This window comes from Scardinius erythrophthalmus (genome assembly GCF_964197995.2).
Source record: "Scardinius erythrophthalmus genome assembly, chromosome: 13".
NCBI classification, from domain to species: Eukaryota; Metazoa; Chordata; class Actinopteri; order Cypriniformes; family Leuciscidae; genus Scardinius; species Scardinius erythrophthalmus.
In genome coordinates this window covers 17,757,841-17,781,214 of record NC_138233.1, presented here as the reverse complement: position 1 = coordinate 17,781,214, position 23,374 = coordinate 17,757,841, and the positions used below count along the sequence as shown (strand labels likewise).

The 23,374-nt window shown below is 36.4% G+C and overlaps 2 protein-coding genes across 4 annotated transcripts in view; both read left to right on the top strand.

The window, feature by feature from the left end:
* Window positions 1-3,353: 3,353 nt before the first annotated feature.
* On the top strand, window positions 3,354-12,407 carry pitx2 (paired-like homeodomain 2). Of its 2 annotated transcripts, XM_081382390.1 has the most exons (4): window positions 3,354-3,736; window positions 5,846-5,912; window positions 10,084-10,283; window positions 11,195-12,407. In XM_081382390.1, exons 2-4 carry the CDS (start codon window positions 5,867-5,869, stop codon window positions 11,756-11,758), a joined length of 810 nt encoding a protein of 269 aa, XP_081238516.1. In that variant the 5' UTR covers window positions 3,354-3,736; window positions 5,846-5,866; the 3' UTR covers window positions 11,759-12,407. The 2 variants fall into 2 exon arrangements, with proteins under 2 accessions (XP_081238516.1, XP_081238515.1); XM_081382389.1 differs by lacking the exons at window positions 3,354-3,736; window positions 5,846-5,912 and adding an exon at window positions 8,836-9,385.
* A 144-nt stretch (window positions 12,408-12,551) lies between these two features.
* Window positions 12,552-23,374, top strand: part of elovl6 (ELOVL fatty acid elongase 6) — a 29,837-nt gene continuing 19,014 nt past the window's right edge. The window contains exons 1-4 of one of the 2 annotated variants that reach the window (XM_081383192.1): window positions 12,552-12,791; window positions 13,676-13,833; window positions 19,319-19,367; window positions 21,930-22,099. In XM_081383192.1, the coding sequence (XP_081239318.1) occupies window positions 22,035-22,099 (65 nt within the window). In that variant the 5' untranslated portion in view covers window positions 12,552-12,791; window positions 13,676-13,833; window positions 19,319-19,367; window positions 21,930-22,034. Of the gene's footprint in view, window positions 12,792-13,675; window positions 13,834-19,318; window positions 19,368-21,929; window positions 22,100-23,374 lie in introns of those variants that run through there. The other variant, XM_081383195.1, reaches the window with a different exon arrangement.

Sequence of the window (23,374 nt, the reverse complement as noted above, 5' to 3'; positions counted from 1 at the left end):
TGGTAAATGCGATGTTAATACCATATCGGCCCAAGACAAACAGTTGAGTGTTTTTTAAATATATACTACAGCATTGTTGGGTTCAATGTGGTGTGTGTGTGTGTAGGTACTGACTCCTACTGCATGCCATATTTGTCCTTCATAGGCCTGGTCTATAAATGTTAACCACAGTGCATGTATGCAATGGCATTGTATGCGTTCCAGAATATTCTCACGCTCTGGACGCTAGTTTTGAAATCCTTTTTAGCCATTCAAGAACTGTCGTTAAAACAGCCATCATGCTAATGAAGGGCTCTTGAGCATATCAGATAATCTTACAATTCAAAAATGGAAATTCACAATATCTTGACATGCTCTCTCTCTTTCCCCTTTTCTTAATTTTCCCTCATCAGGCACTTTTCCATTGCTCCCCTCCAGGTCTATCTTCCTCACTGATAAAAAGTAGATAAAAAATGTACACCTACAATAAAGTCTCATTTTATTGTAATACTGCTGGTCTAACATATTAGCAGTACATAAACTTATTTGTTTAACAGTTTGTGGTTTTGTCTGCACTACTTTGACAAGCAACACTGGAAATATCATAAAAAATGTGTGAAGACAGTATGTGTGACAACCCCTGTTTACGGTAATTGTTTGAATATAATCTATGAAGCAGCACTGTGATTATAATCTGGGTTACATCAATAATCTGTCAAACTACAGCAGTTTTCTGGTTGAGCAAACAGAGCTTCTTGTGTATTGAATAGTATCATAATGAAACATACAATTATTTCTTGTGCCCACAGCCTGACATACTAAGTCATATTTAATTGATTCCTTGTGTGAAACTCAGTTCACCCTTAATGATCCAAACTGAACAAAAGCAAAAAATAATTTGTTATGCTGAAGCAATTACCCAGCATGTCAGGGGGTCTAAACTGTGATAGAAATAGATCTTTCACACCTTCTGTCTTTTGCCAGTATTAGTCAAATCATTGCACTGTACCAAGAAATATGTTGAAAACAAAGACAATTTCATTTTAGTAAAATAACCGTTTTATGAGGGCATGAGAAATATTCTGTCAGTTATTTTATATCGTTGCTAAGATAAACAAGATACTGTGACTTCTCAAAAGACACAAATCATCCATGTAAACTAGTCCAGAACCAAAAGCTGAAAATAGTTCCATGCACTGCATCACCTTTACTGATCCAGTTTCAGAAGTTAATATATGATTCTGGCTAATATGATTCTGAATGCCATTTTAAATATTGGCTGGTGCATGCACCATCTATTGGACAATTAAAGCATGCAAACATCACTCAAAAGTTCACCTGTATATTGACCTCGACTTAGGCTATGCATCTCGTTATATTATCAATTAAAAATGATGCACCACATCAGTGTATTATCATGGAGAGGTGTGTGTGCTTGTGAAGTCTTTGAACGGAGTTTTGCTCGGGTCATTTCAGCCCACACATAAGAGTCCTCTGCGATATTCTTTCAAGTGTCCTTCTACGACGGCGAAGATGACAACAGCGAATCGATAACGAGGCAGAAATTAAAAGAAGCCGCCGGTCTGCCCCCGAGGCATGAAGATCTTCGAGCGACCCCTTTTTCTGAACTTTGGCATTCCTTTGCAAGGCTTTTTCAGCGTGAGAAAGCAGAAGGCTCCAGCTGCTGCCAGATGAAGGTAAGAACGAACGATGTAAGGACGCATCGCTCCCACGGAACCGCTGTTCGGATGAGACGGATGTGATCGACATTCACTCGATCACAAAATATGAGGGTTCTTCAACGGTTCTTTAATGCACCTTAGGTTTAGATAAGAAGCCTCTAATCAATTTTCTTAGCTGTATAGGTAGCCTATAGCCTACACGATTAAAAAAAAAAAATAATTATTAGTATAGGCTATTATCATGGATCACCAGATTTCTGTGGTCTTTAACATGACAACAAATGGTTTTTCTAACAAAAAGGTATTTTTGTGGAACCATTTTGATTATAATTGTAAACTTGTTTTTAAAAAAAGGCAGAATTATGGAAATGAGGACTGTGGTTACTAAACAATTTTCGTTATTGAGCTGTATTAAACGATTGCAAAAACAGCTTTAACAAATTATTGGAAAAATATCAAATATAGGCCTATGGTATTTTAGGATTTTGAAGAAACAATTTAAATACACTTTGCATATAGTTACGGAGGTTGAGGGGTGCTTATAGATGAATCTACTTGATTTTATTTGCAAAAATATGCTCATTGACAGTTTTTGTTTGATATAACCTATTTGTAACACCTACGGGATAATTGCAGTAGATAATACCCATCAGTGTGCAGAATTATAGATAAACATGCATGTCATTTTTAGGCTCCCAGGCCTATTAACGCTGTGAAAGAAAGAGTATTCCAACACAGTCTTGGGAATTCCCCCATGGCCGAGCGCATTAATTACTCGCGTAATGGGTGTATGACCCACAATGTAAAAAACGGATTATGCGCGTGAAACCTTCGTCCGGTCTGCTTTGCTCGCGTGAGATGCAGATGGAAACCAGTCCGGTGCACGCGGATCTTTAAAGATCGTTTGCATTCAAGCCAGCTGTTCACTTCATTTTTAAACCTGTCCGAAACTGTTTAAGCACACACACTTTTCAACAGAAGTTAGTGGGCTATTTAAATTATAGCATTGTTATATATTTAAAAATAAATAAATAAATCAGGTCAAACCTACACAATTTATTGTCAGCTGATAATAGCATCTCATCTGCAAATAGGCCTGCTCACTTTTGTAAAAACTAAGTCTACAGACTGTCAAGATTACCTGATGCTAGCTGTAGTTCAAATACAATAATTAAAAATAGCCAGACAATAGCATTTGATGACAGTATATATATATAACATATATATATACAATAGCATTTGATGACAGTATATATATATATATAACATATATATATATATATATATAACATATAACATAATAGTAGAAAAAACTTTGAACTAGTTTAGCCTGGCATGTTCATTTAAACATTTTGGGATTTCTAAAATGTCAGTCTGTATTTGTATTTCTGCTGCTCCATAACATGTATTTACCCATTTATTGTCAGCTATTTAAAAGAAATAAAATATCTTGATTTGATTCATATTTAGCCATGACAGTTTTAGCGTTCATCTGGTTGATATTGTTCGTTGAATTAACGAAGCCTATTACCGTGTTTTAATGGCTGATTTGTTATCTAATTTAGCCTACCGTTTCGCATCACATAGTTCACCCCTACACACACTCTACGCGTTGGTTGTGCATACAAACACACCCACTGTGGCACGCATGCACACGCACGCGCTTATACACACAAACTCTCACTCACGCCCACGCGCTGACAGTCAAAGCTCGTGAGAGGGGGGGAAATGCACCACTCTCTACGTCTTTGTGCGGAAAAAAGTTGCGGTCGTGGAGGCTCTGCAGAAAATATGAGTTGCTAAAGCAACTTATAGTTTGTAGCTTAAGACACTCTGGGTTTAAGGTAACATATGTCTGTTTTCGTGTTCTTTGAAAGAACCCAGAAATATCCCTAATCGTTCTCATTGGGGAAGAAGAGGTTACGTTCCTTTTGGACCTTGTAGCAACAGTTTATGTACCCGGACATCATCAAGGACAAAGATAAACTTGTTCGGAGGTGTGGAATTTATCTTTTTTTTTTAAAAGAGAATCAAGGCTGGCACGGCTGCAAAGAGCCGCTTTTCAACAACCACTGGTAAGAGCACATGACACCCTATCTTGAATGTGAGACAATGCAAGTGAAGGAATTCGTTCCACCTCAGGGTTGCAAGCCATGGGTGAACTTCAGCTTTAGTGTAGTTAGATGGAGAGGCATGATAAGTGATGCTCTGGCAGGTCTCACCTTGACTTTGCAGTTGATAATAATATATCGTTAACACTGTGAGGCAAACGGGACAAGGACAGCTTTATGTTAAAGCGTGTAATTTGCATTAAGACATGTAGGCTATTATGGGTTTTTATCAGCAGAAATAAATCATGCTAACGAAATTTGCTTTCAAAACTAACAAACAAACTTTATATAGCTTACGGTTTTTAATTGCTTTATAAATAGCCTACTCGTAGCAACATTACTAAAATGAATCATTTTGTATTAACATTTGCGATGAATTGTGTTACTAAATTAAGCATTTAAATTCAAAGATGAAAATTAAATTCGGTAATAAAATGTACATTTATGCAGATACAAACCAGTTATTTTTTGAAGATCAGAAGCTCTTGTCTTATAATTAAAAATGTATGTAAACTAATACAGTATTTTCATTTTGTTTAATTATGTAAATCAAGTTTCGCTTTAAAAAAATCACACACAAGCATCACTAAAGTAAATCACCTTACATAATATATTTTAAGCGTAAGACTACGTTTATTATGGTATTCTCCCTAATATCGACTGGAAAAAATATCACCAATTAAAAAAAAAAGTGTTTTCCCCAATTAATCATTGGAACAAATAATACTAATAATAATATCAACATGAGTTATAGTAGTTTGCTCTGTTTTTGTTAGTGTAAACTGTTTTAAATAAACTGAAATAAAATAAAAAAAGAAAGAAATGCATTACAAAAATCTACAAGTTTTCTATACATATTTTCCTCTGTTGATGCGCTTCAATAGCAACTAAATTTGCATTGATGTAGCCCATATTATAGCCTAATCTTATTCACTGTCACGTGTGTGTCTATTACCTTTTCCAGTTTGAAAATGAACTTGCCAGAGTACATATTTAACGTGACATTTGTATAAAATGCAGGTTTATGGAACAAAACCAAAACTACAAATATAAAAGAGTAGCCGAAATACGTTAAACGGAACGGGTGCCTTGTAGGCCTACCCACTCAGACGAACGAAAGAAACAACTTTGCTTGGTCATTTCACACTTAGACTACTAAGAATGTTAAAATAATTTAGACACTTATTTAGAAACACTTACTTTGTGCAATAATCTCAAAATAGTATTTAGCTAGATGACGTTCACCATCACATTAGGATATTAGCATATTAGGCCTACTCAGAACACTTATACAAAGAAACGCACACAAATTTAATTTCCAGAGTCTCAAGCCTTTGACTAAAGGCACAGATGCGACTGCGAGGCATGCAGGTGATATAAGGGGAAGGCTAAAGTAAAGCGTTGCATTCGGAGAGAGAAAAATGGAGAGGGAAAACGGTTAACAGCAGGATTGCATGCAAATTTCCGACTGAAATTATCATAAGCAAACAGCTGAAGCCTGGGCTAATAAAGGCCCATCTGTGTTACTTCATATCGGGTTAGTATAGAGCTACGATAATGAATTTTGTAATATCCAACCGACAGACATCTCAATCAGAGACTAATCCTCTGATTTTACCGCGGAATCACTCAACTTCGTGCGCTCAAACTGCTCTCTTTCTCTCACCGACACACGGTGCACTGTCTCTCTCTTTGTGCGTTGTTTTCATGTGTGCGTTTGGAGACACGAGTCTTAATTAGGAGGGACTCGAGCAAGCGCTAAGGGATTTCAAAACAAATTATGAGGAATGTGCACATCCAATTACAGACAGGAACCATCCAATATATTACAATAGATTTGAAGTATATCAGTGGCCCGTCAGGTCAGATAGCTGCATTAAGTGATGGACGTGTTAAACACACTGAAACAGAATTTGGCCGACACACATTATTATTATTCCAGATATAATATAAACATTATATATATATATATATATATATATATATATATATATATATATATATATATATATATATATATATATATATATATATATATATATAATAAATTAACATTTCTCTTTTTTTTCACAGGTGCTCAAAGTAATCTGTCAAATGGACTCCCACTGCCGCAAACTCGCATCAACCTGTGCTCAATTAGGTAAGATGATCTTGAACGACGAGCCACTCTCCTTGTTAGGTCTCCAGAGAAGGTCTGGATTCATTAATACATTAAAAAAAAACACCTCAACATTGTCTGACCTTTAAAATATCGCAGGTATAAAAATGGCTTTATGTAAAAGTGTGAGTAAAACACCTTTGCTGGTGTTTAACGTATGACTGGTTATTGGAAACTCAATGCCATTAGACGTTTATAGTCAAAGATGGACATCTGGTGGTAGGACCGTATACACGGATAAGATAACCCGTAGCAGCTCCTGACTGGGAATTGATAATTTTACAGCCAAATTCTGTCTCATTTTAAAGATTTATGGTTTCTAAAATATCTTGAATAAAAAAATAAAATAAAATAAAAATACTGATCTAATTCTTCGAAATGCTTGGTAGAGTAGGTCGGTTATCAAGCGCGTTCTCAATGAAATGATGTAAACGTATATCGCTTACAAGATTCTAAATAAAATTTTATATGTAATATAAATGCCATTCAGTCTGATAGACGCAGGTAGATTAAACGCAAAAAAAAAAAAATATATATATATATATATATATATATATATATATATATATATATATATATATATATATATATATATATATATATATATATCCAATTAGCCATTTTCTCCAGTATAGGCTACTGTATAATTTCCCGCACAAGGACAATTCTAAAAGAAACTTAGACAAATCAAATTAAAGCTGTTGGGGAAAAAACTGTATACAGGCTGATACTTAATGCGTGCAAACTGAGAACAAACTACAAAACTTATTTAGTCGCATTAGTTTGCCATTTCCCATTGGCTACGGTATGGTATGATAGGCTATGAACCGATGCAGTTTCAGCAGAGAAGAGATAAAAGGAGAAAGTGCATAAAAATGCACACAGCAAAGTAAGAAGGAAAAGACATTCGAGCGACTTGATTACCGACACTCTCGTCTCCTGTGCAGTAATATATGCAGCGCTTGTTAGATAGACTCGGGGGAAAAGTAAATGTGTAATGAAAGCCTCCTCGTGAGGAGGAATATACTAATGGAAGAATCTAATGTCCTCTTAATCCTATGGAAAAGGCTTTGTCGTCTCCCTCATATTGACTGAATTGGTAATTAATGGCTCTGCGGTGCGCCATGGCCAATAATCCACAGCAGGCAGTGAGAGCGCTCTGAAAAATTTTGAGGGTCCAGAATAAATACAGAGCAACAATCCAGTTCAGCTATCAGTGCGTTTAACAAGAATCGAACTCTGCAACTTTTATGTTCCTATGGAATTTCAATGCGCACAATTAAAATTTCTGTGCGTAAAACATATCATTCATATTATATTTTAGTCTATTTGAGGTCCAGAATAATCATGGTATTTTTGTAATGGAAATAATTTTCCTTACTTATAATTGATAAAAATCATCTGAATATAGGCCTACACATTTTTCCCCAAAATGGAAGCAGCTTCAATAAATAAAGAAAATAAAACTGAATGGCATGTGAGACAACAGACCGAAACACGGTTTTTAATAATACGCAGTGTCTGGGCACAAATGCGTTGAACAACGAGGTCACATCATCATGCAAAAAGACCTGTAAATATAAGATTCGTCGGGTCCAGGTTCATATATTATGGCATAAATTAATATCCAGTAAAAAGCGTAAGCTGAATCAGTAATTGATGGATTTGGTCGAGTCATTTTCATAAGCACCTGACTGCCTTTTCTTTTTTTTCTCCGTTTTTTCTTTTTTAACCCTATGGTTGATGCTCGACGTTTCGCGTGATTTTACAGGACAGGCAGAGAAGCAAAAATGTAAATATCATTGGTTTACTAATTGCCTTATTTTTTATTTAATAATTAGGAAAGCTGTAATCAACTGCTTTAATGAGATCGGGCTGGCCCCTTCTCCTGTTAGTTTCTATTTTTTATATTACCCATTTGATATTTTCATTTGAATGACACATAAAATATCATCAGAATACTAGAAGAAATCCAACCATTTTTCTCTCATCAAAGAAAAAAAAACTTCTCCCCTGTGATAACATAATTTTATGATGCTAATTTTTATTTTATATGACAAAATGGAGAATAATTTAACATGAATTAGTTTTCTTTTTATTAAAATAATGCAATTCGTTGTAATAAAGGAACTTAAGACAACAAGGTGAAGAAGCTTGAAGTCATTAAAAACGCCCAATTAAAATTCTTAGGCAAATAGGCGTCTTATCAGAATAAATTTTATACTAAAGGCAAGTAATCACGGGCCCGAGGCGCACAAATATATCTCGCCAAAGTGCTTTTAGTCCCTAAATCAAATTAGCCTATCTGATATTTCTAATTATTTTATAATCATATAATTATCATTTATAGCCATAATTTAGCAGGACTGGGATAGGCCTGCTGTGTGTTACCAATGAATTTAACGAGGCCTTTGATACCCTGTCAACTCAATGTGGCGCAGAATCGTCCAATTAACATGTCCAAAAGCGGAACTTTCACGATGAGCATCTTCTAGAGCGTCATTATAAATAGGCCTACGTTTTCTTGTTTTATAAGATCATTTTAAATTTGACGGACTTGAGTTAAAACGCGAATAAGACGATGTTTTCTGATAATACCTGCCGAGAAAAGATTGAAACATCGCGTTTTGAGCGCCAGGTGTGCAATGAACAATTTTAGGGACTCTGTTCTTTGACACATTTTGCCTTCTCTGAAGTCACTGAATGTCCCTTTATTTACATGCTTTTGGAGGGTTGAAAGCATCTCGAACTGCACAGGCTGCATTTTCTCATTTCTAATCGGGCCGTTTCTTAGTCGGTTGGCCATAAAAGCTCTCATGTAGGACTATAGAGTCTAATGTTCCGTCAAATTGTGGGCGGAGTTGTGGTGACGTCACGACGCATAGAGCAGCTCGGTTGGACGGCTAGAGGGACAGCTGAATGAAGAGCGAGCGCTGTGATGTGCAAGAGAGTGTGTGTATGCAAGTGGATATAATATCACATACCTGTCCCTGTCACTCCGGCTCTCCTTGTAGCTCTCGGCTGAAACTATCTTTTTACCCAGTCGAAAGAAAAAAAAAACTTTAACTTTCTTTAGCACTGGGTTTATTTTAGCGATTTAAAGCCGTTTGTGGAGTGTCGCTTTGAGTGGTTTAATTGGGAAAGGAGCACTGACAACGCTTGCCGATACTTCACTACTGGACACATTCAATGTTTTTATTTATTTATTTTGCATGTACTATTTGTGATCGTCGCTGAGGAAGTAATAGCTGCTTGCGAACCCTCCGTAAAACGCGTATTGTCCATGACCTCTATGAAGGATCCGTTGAGTTTGGACCACCATCATCACATTACCGGGAGCAAACACGCGCCGCTTGCGATGGCCTCTAGTCTGCAACCGCTTCAGCGGTCTGTGGACTCGAAACATAGGCTGGAGGTGCACACGGTTTCAGACACCTCCAGTCCAGAGTCCGTAGGTAAGCCATGGTCCTCTGAAGAGATGTTTAACTGGAGCGTTTTCGGTTTTGGTGTCAGTTATCATGAGGCGCTGCCTTTGGAAAGAAACTGTTTAAAACTACTTTGAGCGTTTAAACAGAGTCGGTTAGCCTATAGTGTGAGGCATGCAAATATCAAGACATGGAACTGGCAGTTAGTTGATTCCTAGGGCTATTGAGGTAGGCTACATGTCATGCCCTTTGACAGGACTTTATTTACTTAAATTGTGTGTGGAAAATGTGGGCTTTTCACAAATGTTTGCACTGTGGCAATTTTGTATAGAATACTGCAGACATTCCCCAACTCTAATAGGCTATTTCTTTTTTCGTATGGTGAAAAATACATATTGCGTTCATTTTCGTTCAAATATTTTCTAAATCTTGATTTAAGAGCATTTTCATTTGAGCCTATTTTATCGCAACTGTTTCCAGAATGTTAAACATCAGCGATTCATAAGAAAATTAGTTACGGAACATCATTGATTACATTTTGCCCGTAATGTTGTTACCAGGGAACTTACTTTGATACGTTACCATGATGTGAAATATTTTCATTTCAATAAAACGGAATTAGAGATTTGTCTCCCTCACACAGACTTCTCCAATGTGTCAAAAAGCATGAAGCTGGTTCCTCTTAAATTAAATAATTGTTTAAAATACTGTATTATTTTGCATTGCAGATAAAGAGAAAGGACAGAGTAAAAACGAAGATACGACTGATGACCCATCGAAAAAGAAGAGACAGAGGCGGCAACGAACGCATTTTACTAGCCAACAGCTCCAGGAACTGGAAGCCACTTTTCAGCGGAATCGCTATCCGGACATGTCCACTAGAGAGGAGATCGCCGTTTGGACTAATTTGACAGAGGCCAGAGTCAGGGTAAGTTTGATGAGTGAAATGGCATTTAAATAACATGTTATTAGCCTATATAGCCCTAAAAATGAAGACTTGGTTTTTCTAAACAAATCCACAATTCACGGTTCAAATTCAATATTTGAAATAGCCTAGCCTACTGAATAAAAAGTAGGCTATGCATAATAAAGTCATTTTAGTTCAAGCAATAGGTCCACTTAAAATAATATCTTTACACTTTATGCTGTACCTTATTAGAATCGTTTATATCAGGCCTATATAAACTAATTTGTTCACAAGTCTAGACCTATTTTATAGGCTAGGCTATTTAACAGGCGCTACGCGTTGCTAAAATTTCGTGACGTTAATATAGGTTACATGCTAAATACGACTTTATGTAATCATTTAAATAAACCTGTCACTGTTTGGTGCAGAGGCTAATTATGGGCGAATCGAATTGTTTGCAATCAACACAAGTGACACCCTAACGATGACCTTAATGGAGTCACACAGTCGCTTTTTAAGAGGTGTAAAGCTTGTATTTTGTGATTGTCATTCTCGTGTAGTATACTTAAAGTTAGTTTGTCTCCGCCTGCTTAGGGAGAATACACATTTGAAGCGTCGGGCGGCCCATTGACCGCTATAAGAATGGATGTGTATTGGGATTCCCGGGATCAGACAAGATTCCGGGTGACTGATAAAAAAGCGACTTAATTAGGGAACCAAACTGAGTTTGACACCACCACCACCACCCATATCATTTATCTACCAAAAACAAACCGTGTAGCAGTGGTTAATTCATGTTGTTCTAATGCCTACGGTGACAGCAGTTCTGAAAACGTAAAGCCTATCGGCTAATCTTCACTTTAATAGTTTTAGATAAGAATTAACTATCTAGGCTAATTATAAATATAAATGATTTACTACATTTGTTGCAGGTGTGGTTCAAGAATCGACGGGCAAAATGGAGAAAAAGGGAGAGAAACCAACAGGCAGAGCTGTGTAAAAACGGTTTCGGCCCTCAGTTCAACGGACTTATGCAGCCCTACGATGACATGTATCCCAGCTATACGTACAACAACTGGGCTGCAAAGGGGCTCACGTCGGCCTCTCTTTCTACCAAAAGCTTCCCCTTTTTCAATTCCATGAACGTCAATCCGCTGTCGTCTCAGACCATGTTCTCCCCACCTAACTCCATCTCCTCAATGAGCATGTCCTCCGGTATGGTTCCGTCTGCTGTCACCGGTGTACCCGGATCAAGCTTAAACAGCCTCAATAACTTGAATAACCTCAGCAACCCTTCTCTAAATTCGGGGGTTCCCACGTCGGCGTGCCCTTACGCCCCACCGACACCTCCTTATGTTTACCGGGACACTTGTAACTCCAGTCTTGCCAGTCTGAGACTGAAAGCCAAGCAGCACTCGAGTTTTGGATACGCGAGCGTGCAGAACCCGGCCTCCAATCTCAGCGCCTGCCAGTACGCAGTGGATAGACCGGTGTAAGGGACGATTGTAGAATTTACAATCCCGAATCCCAGGAACGAGAGACTACACTTTTTGTTTCAAGGGCACTAGAAGAATAAACCACTGAAACGCGTCCAATCCTGTGATGGAATGTCAAGCGGGAACGGAAGGCAAACGCGCCTTTTCTAATAAGATTTGTTCTCTACACTAGCAAGTGCACACTAGCCAGTGAAGAGTTTAGGATACCAGAATGTTTAAAAAAAAAAAAGAAGAAGAAGAAAAATCTCATTTATTTTGACGTTTCAATTTTTGGACAGTAATTGACTGAAAGGTTGTATATAGGCTGTATACATATATCTTAATATCATCTCCAATTTGTAGAGGCGAAAGCTGTAACTCTTAAGCATTTTCGAGAATTCAGTTTAACACAGCATGTGGAAAACGTACAGGAATCATGTCTTGCTTGCGATCAAGGGAATGTACATACTAAACGCACCAGTCGTGTGTGATATCATAAATTTATTATTAAATATCTGTGTGAATATAGATCTAGAATAGCAACCCTGGGTAATAATACGCAAATGTTTCTGCGAAATGAACTTGGTTTTTGCTCTGTGTATAATATTTGGTACGGAATTTTTGTTTCGTTTTTCAACATCCCAAAAATAAACTATTGTGTTTTATTTAATGGAAGTAAATATATTGTTCTAAACCATTTCAAAACGTTTTCTTCACAATTATTGCATTCGCCTGGTTGTATGCAGCACACTTTGTTGCTTTGTGGTATTTCTAAGGTTTAAATAGAGAGAGATGGGGGGAGTAGCTAATACACATCAGCGTGACATGAGAAGTCCGGTGAAGAGGGCGAGATGTCCCGAGCAGATTAGGGGTCGAATATACAAGACTGACTAGAGGCTGGGCCTCCAGTGATCACCGACGCTTGAAATAACATTGCAATAAGATCGGAACAGACTGGACCACACATCACTGAACCATCTGCCGGCTAAACTCCTTTAGAATAAAATAAAATACGAAGTGATCGCCTATGACGGTCCAGCTCATCAGATCGTGTGTAAGTTGAAAACAAGGCTCGTATCTCATATGAATTATGAATGACCTATTATAATATATAAAGTGCAGTACAGTACAAACAAAACTGTGCTTTTTTTATCACTCACAGCAGGCGCATAATTAAAGCTAATAGCGACATCGAGTGTCAACTGACTGACTGTTTGTAAACAAAGAAAGCTCGCTGCCTCAAATTACTGTATAAAAAGACAATAGGCTACAACAAATAAAGAGTGGAAAGAGGATTAAGGGAAATGTCTCGTGCTCATAATACAATATTAGCCTACTGCTATTGTAAAGGTTATTAAAATCTAATTGAATGAGTAGGCTATACTTATTCTGTTTCTCGGGAAATATTTACTTTGTCACTATTGTTAGGCACTGTTGTCCATCATTAGCTGCACCGAAGCATGTAAAACTAAAATATCTCTATTGCGCAGTCAATCTCATTGATAGAAGAGCAATCAAAACAAAGAGAGGTATGCTACAGAGACAGGCGTGTGTGTGAGTGTGTTTCTGTCCATGAAAGTCATGTCACAGCGCGTAGATCAGTGAACATTTATTCTACTCTGGGTATAGTGTGGTTGGAACAACACAAGCGTGCTGTTTAACATGAATGCTCTCAAATAAGCTAATGATGATTAATGAGGCAGACAGAACAAGGGTGGAGGAAATTGTCAAATTGAATACTACTATTACAGTAAGCCTATTCAAAATAAGTATTGCTATTGAATGAAAACTTAAACGCCCAGGCTGATTTAAAGCGTCTACATTAAAACAACCAACTTTTGTCTAAAATCCACAGAACATAAATCAGTCATTTTCAGGTGTACACATTCCTGATTCTCTCAAGTGAAGAGCTAACAGGCCTAAATTATTCATTCCTAGCAACATGACGGTCTGGGGTCCCAATACACATCTCAATAAACACTGTGAGCGGGGGGCCCACGGGAGCAATACAGAGCAGACCCAGAGAGGAACCCTTCAGTCGGCCTAAGCACAGACAGGAAAGCTGTTCCCTTTATTCTCTAGAAGACTGCATAAAGGTAAGGCCTTTTAATGCGCATTATCAGCAGAAAACTAAAAACATGTCCTTGCATGACGAAGAGAAGCGCCAAAAGTTTGCATTCATAAGTATAGGCTAACTCGAGTTTTCTCAGGCTTTCCTGCACAGTGTTGTCTTGCCGTGTTCTTGGTTATTTTATGTGCCGACAGAAAAAAAGTCGTTTCTTTTGGGACAATGCTGTGAAAATGTTTAATCAAATATTCCCTGACGCGGAATATTTCTTTTACGGATTGAATTTATTTATTTTTTGCTATCCGAAAAGTCCATGCAACAGTTAGGCCTATGTTAATTTGTTATGAACGCAGCTGACAAGGTCTAAGCTACGTTTGAATGTAAAGTGATTTAGTATTAATTCCTATTTTCTATTTCCAAAATTACTGTAACCCTTAATGTGTCTGTCTTTTCGAAAGTATTTAAAAATATTTACATAGCAGAACTAGTCTAAATATAGCCTTCCTCAGCGGCTGCAAATGTACTACCCGATAGTCTTATAGGCTATTGTGTGACTACTGTACTACAATAGTATCACTTCTGATTTCCATAATAGTGGGAAATGTTTGCATCTACAGTGTGCTATGGTCTCTTATTCTGTTTTTTGTTACAGCTTAAAAAAAGCCTATATATATATATATATATATATATATATATATATATATATATATATATATAAATAAAAATAACCTTAGCTATTTGTCGAAATGCAACCTATAATTCAGTTGTATTCTAAACGCATATTTCATATTTTGCAGTGATAAGGGGAAACAGGCCTTTTCATTTTGATAGGCTAAATGACTAACATGCACCAAATAACACTAAAACAAATTGTATATGTCTTCACAAATTTCGTTAAATCCCTCTATCTGAAATCCCAGGTGTAATAATTCTGGACTAGTCAAATACTTACAACTTGATTAACAGCCGAGAAAATATATTTAGGCTACGTTAATGTCTATAATAGCCTACACGTGAATAGATTGATTAGCTGAAAGGTTTACCTAATAGTAGTAACAATTAATATTGATGATAAAATTGGATATATCGTTAAAATATTAAGTAAAACGTAAAAACTGTTTAGTAAAATTACAAATATGATAATCAGTGGTATGTTGTAGAAGAGGATATAGGCCAAATGTGTTGTTGCACATTTTCCAAATACTTTGTTCTTGGGCAAAGATTACTGATCAAAAGACCGTTTTATTCGGTTTGTTGTCATCGTCGCTGCATGAGTATAGCCCTATATTGATAAACTGAACGGCGTAGTTGTAACCACCCCATCTCGGCAAAAATCACAGATTGTCCAATCAGATGGCAGCGATTTAAGCGCAAGGTCGGGGTGGGATGACCTCGCACATTCTCGCCCGTACCTAGTTCTCCATTGAAAAACAACACTGACTGACCTGCAACACATTTAAAATAGAAAGGAATGCGACAATTTTCATAATTCCAAGTTATTCAATAAAATATTTACTTTTTCACAATACCACTTTTGGTATCGTCCCATTACAAATCAGCCTCACAATCATTACAAATTGTCAGTATTTCTGTAGAATAACGATATTGGATATAGGCCAATCAATCAGCTGACATTTGGCTATTTTGAGATGATTATTGGCACCATCCAAAAACAGGTGTCCACATGGCTAATTAACATAAAGGTTATGTACCAGATCCAAAATTCACTGACAGTCATGTCATTGATGATGAACTTTATGAAGTCAGTACAGTGCAATATAACAATTAATTCACTTTTAGACATGTGCATCTAATTTGCAGGGTTACAGGATGCCTCGTTCAATATCTGAAATGCATGTCTCTTTTTTCTATTAAGTAATGCTAACGCACTTGAGGAAAATGAGCACAGGCCAGGTGGTGCTGACCCAAAATGACTCTGTAGACCATCCAGTCACTATATGTGCAGACCCACTGACTGAGCTGAGGGTTTTCTAAAGAGTGAGCAAACATTGGATAGGGTGAGCTTGAATTGTTAAAGAGAATGTATGTGAGGATTATGGGTGTGGAAGTGTGTATGGAAAACCTCACGTGTCATTGCCTTTAGTTAAAGGGCTAGTTCACCCAAAAATGTGTGAATCATTTTTGTCATCATTTACTCTTGATCCAAGCTGTATGACATTCTTTCTTCTGTGTTTGTTTGTCTGTACAATGAAAGGGGTCCTAAAGAACCCCACTGAATTTCACTGTATGGGGAGAAAAGAGAGAGGTAGAAAGAAAATATTTAGTTTTCCACAGAATAATAATCTCCTAAAGGTTTGGAACAACGAGGGTAAATAAATGACAGAATTTTCATTTTTAAATGAACTATCCCTTTAAGATCTATTCTATGAAAAAAAGAAGAAGTCATGAGTACATGCTTTCTATAAGGCAACTATGTGTCTGTACCTGCATCTGTAGATGTGCCTCTTGTCTCTTACGTTCCAGTTCTTTGTGTGCGTATCTGTTCTTTGTGTGTTTGGAAAACCTGCTGGCATATTGCTAACATGTCTACCCTTTCATCTGATGTGCTTGTGTTTTGTTGGTCAAAGTGTGTGTCTACCTTTCTAAGGATGTGCCAGAGCTTGTGTGTATCCGTGTATATATCCTATCCCTTGACATGCTTGAGTGTTGGTTTTTGTGTATTCGGGTGTGTGTGTGTCTGACAGCCCTGCCTTTGATGAGCTGAGTGTGACGCCGGGATGGCTTCTCTGGCCGGAGGCTTGCAGTGCTAGTGTGGGAGCATGTGAACGATCAGACATGGAGTAAACTTCCATGACTCAGACACTTCCTGCTTTCTCAACTTATATTAAAAAGAAACATCACAAATGTTTTGACTTTAAAATGAGGAATTCCACACAGTGAGTACCATGAAATCACAGATGCACGGATGCGTGTGGAATTAACAAAGATAGTATCAGTGAAGAGGGTGTATACTGCAGCTTTTCTCTATTGTTTTGGATTGGGAAGACAGTGACGGAGGACTGATGATGTAATGCAACACTTAAATAAAGCCTATAAGCTGACCAGACTGCAAGAAGCTTTCATTTTGGATGAGGAGAGATACAGAACATTTTCACAAAATAACAGCCGTGATTCTGTTCTAATAATATTGTGAGGACGTAATGCATGTTGAGAATGCACAAGTACCTACAAATATGTAGCATATTAATACTAACGAGAGTAATAACTTAGAGAGGAATATTTAAACAGAAACAAATATGGAACACAAAGATATGGAAATATAAGAATGAAAAAATATATATATATTGTTTAATAACCAAATACCTATTGACCGTTCTCTCATAAACAATTAAAAAGGAACCATAGTCATAGTTAGGAAGAGCACACCTTAAAACAGACAAGAGTTCTACAATATAGTTCAGCCCAAAATATACACTCTTCTCTATTGTGCTGTCAGTTTTGCATTGGCCATGCATGCAAACATTTGAAAAGCAGCTGCACACAAACAAAAGTTGACAAGTAATGTATAAGAGTTGCAACTGGCGTTGAATTGTCAGTCTGCAGTGCCTAAAGAATTAAGGGAAAGGTAAGAAGAGAATGAATGACAGCATTGTGAAGCTAAGTGTTCGCAATAACAAGAAACTCCAGCTCTCTCAACCTCATCACCTTTCACAAATATGACATCAACAATCGCTTAAGCCTTAACACATCAAATGTGAAAAGGACAAGAGCATTAAGCCTGAAGCAAGGCAACCACACTGTTCACTAGATGCTAAAAAAACAAGGTGTTCAAAAATGTCAGTTATGTTTTGCATGCAGAACTTAAAGCAGCGAGTTCAGGATGCAGGATGTTCTGCAAAGTTGTATGTTAATGCATAACCGCAGACTAGTTTTAATTTTTCATAAGGGGAGACATGTTTGAACCCGCAGGCGGCCTAATAAACCAGTCAAAGCAATCGGCTGCGATTCTTTTTCAAACATCCTCATTACGTGCCACCAAAATCCTGCTAATCTCAGTGGGAACTGGAAGATGACGTGTGAGCTGATCGACATTATGGATTTGTAGATGTGGAAGTGCAAGACACACACAGGGCAGAGTTTAGGAGTGAGGAACTTCGCCTCATTGTGTTTTTTGCTTCATTAGCTCCAGTACAGAGCTTGTCAATGCCTTTCCTATGGCTTACTGCAGCGGTGTGGTTTTTCTCTTTGAGATGACATGCAGCAGGCCGCTGTGATTCCATTATGAAATCTACATAGATAAGAAATAATATAGCTTTTAATCCCACTCTCATGTTATTAAAAAAATAAATAATGTAATGGTTTATCTAAACCTATGATAAAAATTATGGTTGCTATGGATACTATTTGTCAATATTTTTTATCAGATGGGAAAATAATTGCTGCAATTTGTTTATAAAATGTATTGTACTGACTAAAAAAAAAATAATAATCATCTAATGCCCTGCAGTATTCAAAACTTCACCAAACACACCTAACCAAAACCTAAATGCCTGAAGCACAATTTCAAACTTTTGTAAAAGCGTTGTGCACCTTCACGTCCAACAGGGGGCAGTACAACTAATCACATTAAGAGTAGAGACCCATAATTTAGAGTATTCCGCCATTTATAGTCCCACACATTTATATTTATTTGTTACACAAGGACATTTCTAACAGAGCTAATTCTCTTTAACATTATAATACTCTTCTGCATCCTAACTGATCCCTGCTCCTCAGAATGTGTACCTACACAATTTGTTCAAGCTGTCACAACTTGATGATTAGCAAACAAGAGTTGTTTTAAGAGCAATAGATCAAAGGAAGATCACTGCTAAATTAAATGGTAATCATTGGTATTATGGCTACTATTTGTACATTAATTGAAGTATCAACATTACAAATTGATATGATCAGATCAATATATGACAAAATATGTTTTACATTGCTTTAAGTCATCAAAATAAGTTAAGCAGTTTTTAAAATGATTTTTAAAGTCAGTTTAATGTGATTTAAGTTGAAATGACTTAAACATTCAAGTTGACTGTACTTCATTTAAGGCAGCAACTTTTTTACCGGGTAATGCAGATGAATAGTACAATAAATATTATTGGTAGCACTTTATTTTACGTCCTGTTTTGCATGTACATACTATACACTTATGAAAGAATACTTATGTTTCAGAATAAATTGATTAAATAAAAAAATAGAAAGCAGACATTGCTGATAATTCACCATAGAACAGTTATTTCAGTGTGTCACCACTAGATGGTGCAGTATTAAGTAGGAGGTAGAAGAAGTGACACAAAAGTGACAAATTAAAAGTGACACAAATTAATTGAGCAACAATAACAAAATAAGATGTTTTAGCTAAGTTAGATTTAGGTTTCAAATTCGCTGCTATGATACAACATGACTAACATTTCAAATAAATAAATGTAGACAAGTAAACTCATTCATTTATTTATGCAAACTGTGCAATGCTGTGAATATAAATCTTTAATTTTATGTTACAGGTCCTACATTGACAATTTAACGGTTTCAGGTTCAAATCCAGATGACTAGGTAACGTAAAATCATCTCATCACAATGCTTTACATTAATCTCCAGACTGCACATTGCATCTCTTGATTGTACTAAAATTATATATATTAGCTTTTACTGTAGTAAATGCAGTGTTTTTCGTGTAATACGTGTTTAAAGGACAACTTGATTTACACACACAACACCGTAACAGCTTTGGCTCAATATCAAACAAGTTCTTATTTTACTTATTTTACCTACTGGATCTGTCATGTTTAATCTGAGGATGACAAATGAGGATTGGACGCATCTGTGAAACCAGTTTCAAAGAAAAAGAAAATAGAAAAAAAAAAAGTTCCACAGTCATTATGCTATATGATTTGACTCCATTGGACGGTACTATAAAATGAACTGGGCAAATTTATATTAAACATATTATGAGTGTTCAACTTATATAATAGAAACCACTTTCTGTTTAAATTGTTGATATTTCAAAAGATCAAACTTGATCTGCATACTTTCACCAGAGCAGTGAGATTTATCAATTTGGACTTTCAGTAATGCTTTCATATTTAGACATCCATTGTTTGGCCTATATCTTCATCCTCCATGAGATCAAAAACATAAATGTCAAAAGTAAGTAGTGGCATACTTGGTAACACTTTCTTTTAAGGTGATGGAGTTACATGTTACTACATGTACTAGTAATAACAGTATAATATGCATAATTATAAGCAACTAATCAAAACCCTAACCGTAACTCTATAAGTACAAGCAGCAAATTATTACTCAGAAAATATTAGAGTAAGTACAATGTAACTGCATCACGTTAAAATAGTGTAACCACACATTTTGACAGATACATTTAAATCACAATAAAAATCTGTTAATACATCTGATGTAATTGACTCACATCCTCTCTCATAGCCACACGCTCTGACTTTAATTCACTTGCAGTCTACCTCCAAGTCTGTTATCTGAACTTGCTGAAGTTCTTCACCTGTACAGAGCACATGATGTTCCTAAAGTGAACTCTTCCTATAGTTGAATCAATTGTGATCCCTAGAATCAATACAACTCCTGTCCCCATGAGTTGAAATAAGCTCATAGTTGCTGGAGCTCCTTAGAGGGGCCTTGATGAAGCATGAGGGGCTTGTAAGAGCCATTGACACAGACACTTGTGTATTTGAATTCATGTCATTTATGACACCAACAGTAATGACATCAGAGATTAACAGAGCCTGTGTGTACAGTAGTTAGGCTATTTGTGTGTAACTCTGTAGCAGAGATTCGCCCTTGTTATTACTTTTTAAGCAAGTGGCTTATTCTGTCACTTCAAAAAAGAAGTTAAAGTAAACTATGATGATCTTTTTTAATAACACCCCCACCCCCCAACAAACAAAAAAGAAGATATTTTGAAGAATGTGGGTAACCAAACAGTTGATGGGCCCCATTGACTTCCATTGGATGGGAGGGAAAAAAATCTATGGAAGTCAATGGGACCCATCAACTGTTTGGTTACTGACATTCTTCAGCGGTAGAAAGAAATTCATGCAGGTTTGGAACAACTTGATGGTGAGTAAATCATTTTTGGTGAACTATCCCTTAATGTGTAATTTAATCTTACTATGTTTGTAGGGGACACACCTGTGGATGTTACAGGCCAAACCCATAGGCATATCCAAGAAACCAGTTCGTTAATTTCTGTGGATTTCTTCCATGCCACAACAGACAAAGAAATCATTTCTTCTCCATGCATGGGCGTTGGCTCTGATCTTTTACCTTTAGAGTACTCCTGCCACTGCTTATCAGATTCCCGGCACCAATAACTGAAGAATAATTCAACTTTTTGCCCAAAAAAAAAAAAAAAAAAAAGTCAAACAATGAGCATCAGTCAACACCAAATATTGTTTTGTGATCAGGAATGATACTCAATACTTATGGATTTGGAAAACAAACTTTAGCAGGCAGGACATGACAGCAGAAAGCGCCATTCCTCATGTCACCAATGATACATTACCGTTCAAAAGTTTGGGGTTAGTACAAATTTTGAAAGAAATGAATACCTTAATTCAGCAAGGATGCATTAAACTGATCAAATGTGATAGTAAAGACACTTATGTTACAAACAATACTTTTTCAAATAAATGCTGTTTTTTTATCTTTATATTTACCAAAGTTTACAAAAAAATAAACAAAAATATTGAGCTTTTTTCAGTTTTTACCGTATTTCTCATCACATAAATACAGCCTTGGTCAGCATAATATACATGAGTGTACATAATAGTCTGATAACCCATGCATGGGTTGAATAAAAACTTTGTCTTGCACAAGCGCATAGTTCCTACGCTTCTGAAACCATTCAATGGAAAATTTAGATATATGATGTATAATTATCATTGGTTTATGCTTTACATATTTCTGAATGCATTCATAAATTAGGAAAAATAATGAAAATTTGTACACGTTGTAACAATATAGACTCAGAGAGCACACCAGGAGAACAGTTAACATCAGTTTATTGAAATTGCAAAGAGAATGACCACACGTTGAGAGCAGGCGGATGTCAACTGGAAAGTAATAGTCTTTTCCTGAATATAACAGAGTGGGAGAATGATGGTTGAGAAGCACACACCTCAGTTGTCGATGACCAGAAGGAAACCACGGTGACAGGGAAATGCACAGAGACGAAGGAGAACGACTACGGAGATGGTGACAGAGTGGAGATCGTGGAACGCTGGAGAAGGTACCTTTCATAGAGACGTTGTCAACAGGTAAGTAACGTTTCGAGTGTGAGTCTATCCGCTTGGGAGAACAGACAATGTGACCAGAGGTGGGTAGAGTACCCAAAAACTGTACTCAAGTAAAAGTACAAGTACTTATAGAAATATTTACTCAAAGTAAAAGTAAAAGTAATAATCTTAATAGTTACTTAAGTAAGAGTAAAAAAGTATCCAATGAAAAAACTACTCAAGTAGTGAGTAACTAGTTACTTCGGTTACTTAAGTTTATTTTATATAGCGCCTTTCTCAAACCCAAGGTCGCTTTACATAGTAGGAAAGCAAGGAAACACAACAACAACAACAACCAAAACAACATATATATATATATATATATATATATATATATATATATATATATATATATATATATATATATATATATATATGAAGACTTCATGATGCAAAAGCCTCTGAGTGCCATCTGAAATTTTCTTCTAAAACAATCATTTGTATCAAGCTCGTATATTTAAGGTTAGTAATTTCACTTTAATGACAATTAATAGGTAGGCTACTTTTCATTGCCATTTAAGTGTGAACATAAACATACAAGCTTGATAAAAATGCTCTTTTAGAAGAAAATTTCAGATGGTACTTAGAGGCTTTTGCCTCTTAAGTCGTAGGTTATATATAAAATGATATATTTAGATTTTGTTTATTTAAATGACTATTATTATCAGCTATCTTTGCAACAAAAACAGAAGAGAGACATAAGCATTATTTCTGCCATCTGTATAGCTCGAAAATCATTGCCTGTCCTCTGGTTTGTAGAATATTAACTTATACAACTACATTTGGATTATTATAAAATTTCGAAATAAAATGAATCTGCAGTGTTGCATTCAAAGGTATTTACAGAGAAGAGTTAAAAACTCTTCACATGTGCTCGCGCTCATGACTGCTACTGAACATCTGAACACACACACAAAAAAAAAAAAAAAAAAGTACATCGACAGTTCTTCTTCTGACTGTTCTCCAAAATATAATCAAATGTATATTTCTGCAAGCATGTTTAAACTGGTTAACTGTCAACGGCAGGCAAGGGCATTCGTTTTCAAGTCGAGTTCGCACGCTACTGCGCAACAATACACACAAACTACCGCGGGATGGCGGGTGTTCATTAACTGTGAACAATGGTAGCTTTATTTAATGTAAATTAATTTATATGTCCAAAAAACGGGTAATGTCATACTTTCTAGTATCGTGGCGTAGTAATCTGTTTGGTTGTAAAATGTATTACCTGAGTGAAATGAAATCGAATAGCCTATA